Source organism: Microtus ochrogaster, chromosome 4 (assembly GCF_000317375.1).
Source record: "Microtus ochrogaster isolate Prairie Vole_2 chromosome 4, MicOch1.0, whole genome shotgun sequence".
Taxonomy (NCBI): Eukaryota; Metazoa; Chordata; class Mammalia; order Rodentia; family Cricetidae; genus Microtus; species Microtus ochrogaster.
The window spans coordinates 3,424,541-3,430,749 of NC_022011.1; the positions used below are offsets into that span (position 1 = coordinate 3,424,541).

Here is a 6,209-nt window from a genome sequence, read left to right on the forward strand (position 1 = left end):
AAAAGGAAAAGAAACTGGGTGCTTCATAAGACAAAGGGGAAAAGCCAAGAGTGAGTAAACCCCTCAACATTCTAACTAAGCAAGAGTCCAACCAAAATTCCGCTATTGTTCACACTGAATACTCATCTGAACAGGAGCCACAGGAAAGCTAGGCTGCAGTGATGATTGCATAAGCCTCTAATCCATCAGAAATCAAGATGTGTACAAGTAAAACTAACCTGGCCAAATGTTTTCTTATGGAAAAACATTTCAAAAATGATTAATTTATGTGAAAACATCAGCAAATAAATTTTTTTCTTGATCTCCCCCCCCCCCACATACAAAGTAGTTTTCTTATTTGGGAAAAATATGAGGCAAAATCATTCCATTTTATATGTACCTTATAACATGTAAATAAACAGCATTTTCATATACTTCTGAAATATAGCACACACTATCCTCTCTCAGCTCTAGGGATCAAAGCCAAGGCTTTGCAAATGCTATGAGCACTTGAAGTACTCTATAGCTCTAAGCCCAGTCGACATGGTAACACCTCAGATCAAACAACCCTAAATTATTCACACCCTATGGCTATCCAAGATTACTAAGAATTTAGAAATTATCGGTAAAGCAAATTCAAACATCAACCCCTTTGAAAAAAAAAATCAAATGATTCAGCAAGGCAGTAGTGGTGCACACCTTTAATCCCAGCACTTGGGAAGCAGAGGCAGGTGTATCTCTGTGAGTTGGAGGACAGCCTGTTGTTGTTGTTGTTGTTGTTGTTATTTGACTGTTCCAGGACAGTCAGAGCTGTTAAAGAGAAACACTATCTTGGTAGGGGGTGGGGTGGGAGGATCAGATGATTCAATGAATTTAACATACATGATGGAGAATCTTCAAAACGAGTACAGACATTAGTTGCTTTAGAGCTTTCTGTTAATAGTTCTTCATCCTCCTCTTGCTCTGTTCTACGGTGTCGGTAGCTGTCAAAATGAAAACAAAAATCAACTAATAATGAGTTTTATTTCAATACAGTAGACAAATGATGATATCCCAACAATCTTAACAGGCATCTAAGTTAAGCCACAGATGTAGCACAGTGATAGAGCAATTGTCTAGCATGAGTAGAAGTCCTAGGTTAGAGACCATGTACCTCAAAACATTTTAAGAAAATAAAGTTGAAAAGCAGAGTGAGCCCAAAAAGTGAACAGCAGAAATTTTACTAGTAAACTTAAACCTTAAATATTCACGTGGCTAGCTAAACTATGAATAAAATATACATTAAGAGGCAGGCTAATCTATAAATCTGGGACCAGCCTGGTCTGTATAGTGAGTTCCAGGACAGCCAGGGCCACAGAGAAACTTTGTCTCAAGGGGAAAAGGAGGAAGGAATCAAACAAAAAAAATTTAAATACATACACAGAAGAATTTAATAAACATGATAATAATTTCAAGAATATATATATACATACACACAGCCAAAAATTTTGTAATTTGCCTTTTCATGTCTTTTTGCCAAGAGGAAAATTCTAGAAATGACACTTTTAAAATCGTAAGTATAACTAAAAGCTAAGAAATAAGGACCAAAGATTTCTTTGAAGACTAGTCAGCAAAGAGCTTGCCTTACAAGATATGAATTCAAACCCATCTCCCCATCAAAATAAAAGCAAAATGCAGCTGGAGCTTGAAATCCAGGCACTGAGGAGGCAGAGATAAGCAAATGCCGGGTGTTAGCTGGCCACAGCTATAATTCCTACATTCCAGGGAGAGAAAGATTCAATTTAAGGCCAGCCTGGACTATGCACTGAGACATCTCAAGTAATACACACCCAAACCCAACTCCAAAAAGAGAAAGGGGACTAAAACATGTATCTGTTTGTGATAGAGTGCCTGCCTAGTGTAGCCAAGGCCTGGGGTTTTATGCTTACAAGACTAGAGAGAGAGATCTCAATCTTATTTTCCAATGACATAATTTAGTAAACACATAAAACTCAGTAACCTACTACGTATTCCTGTGAACCATCTCTATTTTACAGAATAACAGAAAGAGCAGAAGCATTTCTTATACCATACATCGATTATCCCACAACACAATAATGCTTATTGCAGTAATTCCAGGACATTGATACACTTAAATAGCTAACAAGATCTCATCTGGAACAATTTAAATATATCTAAAGTACAAAGTTGTCTCTTAAAGAGCTTTCTTTAGGGGCTGGAGAGATGGCTCAGTGGTTAAGAGCATTGCCGGCTCTTCCAAAGGTCCTGAGTTCAATTCCCAGCAACCACATGGTGGCTCACAACCAACTGGAATGAGGTCTGGTGCCCTCTTCTGGCCTGCAGACATACACACAGACAGAACATTGTATACATCATAAATAAATAAATATTTAAAAAAAAAAAAAATAAAAAGTTTCCGCCGGGTGGTGGTGGCGCACGCCTTTAATCCCAGCACTCGGGAGGCAGAGGCAGGTGGATCTCTGTGAGTTCGAGACCAGCCTGGTCTACAGAGCTAGTTCCAGGACAGGCTCCAAAACCACAGAGAAACCCTGTCTCGAAAAACCAAAAAAAAAAAAAAAGTTTCCTTTATTGTTTTGGTTTTAGAGACAGAGTTTCTGTGCAGCCCTGGCTTTTGTAGAACTCAGAGATTTGCCTCCCTAGTGCTGGGATTAAAGCCTTGTACCACTGCCACCCGGCTTGAAAAGAATTTTATGGTTTAATATAAAAATAGCACTTTGGATATACATAATTGGTAATAATAAGATATACCGGAACGACACAATACTCCAAATAAAACTAATATGATGCTTATTCCCTCCAGAACATAATACTTTTCTGTTTTAACTAATCACTTAGCAATTTTCACATTGACAACATATAATCTCCTTAAAATAATCTTTTTTTAAAATTTTTTTTTATGGTTTATTTAACTTTTTATTTTATGTGCATTGGTGTGAAGGTGTCAGATCCCCTGGGAACTGAATCTTCAGACAGTTGTGAGTTGCCATGTAGGTGCTGGGAATTGAACTCGGGTCCTCAGGAAGAACAGTCAGTTCTCTTAACCGCAGAGCCACCTCTCCAGCCCCCTCTTTAAAATAATCTTACATATGATAATTAATTTACACACTTCATTTATCACATCAGGTATTATAGTAGATACTAGCACAAAATTCTTGAAAAATCTGTATATTCAGTACATACAATGAATTACCAAAAAACACTGAAGGATGGAATATAACATATAAGCAGCCCCCTAAGTATGCAGCAAACATTTTAAACAAATAGTGTACACATCAGCTCAAATGCCCTTATTAACAAGGCTGGGGATATGCACTTGCAATGCTAGCTACTTAGAGAGCCGACACAGAAAGACCTTCAGTCCCTATTTGAGGCCAACTCTGACAACTCAGTGAAAAACCCTTCTCAAAATTTTAAAAAGTGAAAAAATTGGGTGGATTCTATAAGCTGGTGGTAGGATGCTCATCCAGCAAGCATGAAGCTTTATGTTCAATCTCTAGTACCAACACAAAATACAAACATACCCTCAATGTAGTTATGGTTTTTGGAAGACAAAAACATACAATAGCTTCACGTTCAAGCGTGGACCAAGCACTTCTATGTAACGGTGACTAACACACTTAACCTGCGCATTTTTAACCCCTTTAAGGAACGCTTAACATCTTAATTCCATGTACACCATGGCTGTTACAATTCACAAAGCATTTAATGGTATAAAAGCAAAGAAAGCATTTAATGATTTAAAAGTAAGTCATAGTATATATTTTTAGATACTGAGACACTGATGGCCACAACTGTGAAGCCACAGAAGATTAAAAAAAAAAAAAACTTAAAAAGTATAATTTAAAAAGCAAATTTGGTTTAAACTATGAAATATAAACTACTACTCACTCGCCAACTGAGAGCAAATTCTGTTTTTCATCCTTTTTTACCCGTGGGCGCCCTGGTTTCATCTTCAAGGGTGAGGTTGGAGTCTTCTGAGCAGCAGGCTGAATGAAATGTGCAAACAGCTCTGTCTGCTTTAGTAAATACTCAAATCTATTTGCTCGGTCAGTTTGCTGCAAAATTTAAGACACACTTTATTAAACTTTAGAAATAATGTACATATGGCTGCATGAAGAACAGAAGAATCAAAATGAACAAACTCCTGAAATACGCAAGAAGGTGACTGTGACTCCCAAAGACAAGTCACCGACAAACACAGGCTGAATATACAAACCTATCAAGTGCAGTCAGTGACTTAAAGATGAGAGTGGGAGGGGTTAAGGGGCATGACAGGAAATACATCATGCCTACAGACATGCTTAAATGAGTTCATGTATTTCCAAAACTAACATTTTATGTTCATTATCCTCTAATAAGATAACAGTAACAAGATTTTTAAATACAACATAAAAACAAAACAAACAAGAAAACAATGCACAAGGGAATGTATTCAAAAGAAAACATACTGGTTACTCAAACTGATGCCAAATTTTAAAAGGGTACCAGGTCTGAAATTCAATTATCAAATACTTTTCTTTTTTCTTTTTTTGTTTTGTTTTTGGAGACAGGGTTTCTCTGTAGTTTTGGAGCCTGTCCTGGAACTCCCTTTGTAGACCAGGCTGGCCTCAAACTCACAGAGATCCGCCTGCCTCTGCTTCCCAAGTGCTGGGATTACAGGCATGCGCCGTTAATGCTTTCAGTATGAATTTATTTTAAATGTTATAGTTTTGATTCAACATGAATTGCAATAAATGGGTCTCCAGCCCTGTTACTAATAGAAAATTGCGCAGTGCCATCACCAGAAATATAGACTTTAATTCCGGTACAACTGCCATAAATTTTATCTCCAGAAATGACATCACAGTACGTGCCAGCAGGGAGACCAGTTTGTAAAGTTGTTGACAATGATCCCTCTGCATGGATCTCCTCAGTCTCAGGATTGTTAGCTATCCCTTTGAATATTTCCTGTTGTCACATCAAGAGAGTGAATATATTTGAAAACAAAGTTTACTAATAATGAACTCTCAAGTCCTTAAGTGATGTTTTAAAGACATGATAATCTATTTACATGAAGAGAAACAAGTTAGGTATGGTAGCACACACCTTTAATTTGAGAAAATCAATTACGATCATTAATTTTTTTTTTTTTTAAAAAAAGGTCTCTCAGGGTAAAATTTTCAGGGAATAATACATACAAGTGAGATCAGCAGAAATGAAATAAGCTTTAGTCAGAGAACTGAAGGTATATATTAATATATTAGTATCACAATCTAAACTACAGTGGGTAAAAGTGCTCTGTACTATCACCTTAGAGTTATGTTCATCTAAAAAGAGCCACAATTTGTTATGTTTTACAGCACAATTAGAGACACCTGTATATGTAAACTAATGAATACATTTAAAATCTTTTTCACAAAGGTTCATCATAAATGCTATTCACATATCTAGAACATACCATTTTTTCTTCATATGTAGGATCTGGTTCTTGAATTTCTTTTTGCTTTCCAGGTGATGAATCATCAAACACTTCCTGGTAGGAAGGAAAAATACAGTTGTTAAGAACTGTCAACTAAATAATATATTCTTATTCCAAATTCCCGAGGTATTTAATGGCTATCACATAACCTGACATGTAACTTGATAAGGATGAAATAAAATACTATAGGGAAATCACTTTCCCCAATTATAAACTGCTGCCTTGATTAAAATATTATCAACAACACTCTAAAGCAAAATTACTTTCTATACAAGCCATAAGGGCAAATCTGTATCTTTTGGAAAAAAATTATAAAGACAACATTAATGTTCCCTTTTTATGATAAACTTCCATCTATCTACTGTGCTATTACACAAATGCACACATGGAAGGCAGCATTAGTCACTGATTTCCCCTATCAAGAACATTATTACCAAAAAAAAAAAAAGGAGCTTAACTGAATATTCTTAGTCTGACTCCTAGTTAGTAATAAATACACTCAAAACAGTCATAATGACAGTCAAATGCCACAAGCAAATGACAAAACCTCCAACCTACTCTACGTTACATTATTAGAGGTAAAGTACAGCCTACAACAGTATGTGCTTTCCAACTGCAGACATTAATTCTATAATTCAGTGTCTTCTTTTTCTAACTACAAAACATATTTCAGGTCATCAGATACATCAGGCAAGTGTACTCGACACACACATAATTCTGACTCTAACTTCAGTTAAGACAATGAAAAGCA

General features: G+C 36.2%; 1 protein-coding gene across 1 annotated transcript in view; it reads right to left on the reverse strand.

Annotated features, from left to right (window-relative positions):
- Smarca5 (SWI/SNF related, matrix associated, actin dependent regulator of chromatin, subfamily a, member 5) overlaps positions 1 to 6,209 on the reverse strand; it is a 45,130-nt gene that overhangs the window by 33,408 nt on the left and 5,513 nt on the right. Inside the window, exons 5-7 of the mRNA XM_026777349.1 lie at positions 5,438 to 5,512; positions 3,889 to 4,055; positions 862 to 962 (exon numbers count right to left, since the gene is read on the reverse strand). Coding sequence (XP_026633150.1) covers positions 862 to 962; positions 3,889 to 4,055; positions 5,438 to 5,512 — 343 coding nt within the window. The remainder of the gene's footprint in view (positions 1 to 861; positions 963 to 3,888; positions 4,056 to 5,437; positions 5,513 to 6,209) is intronic.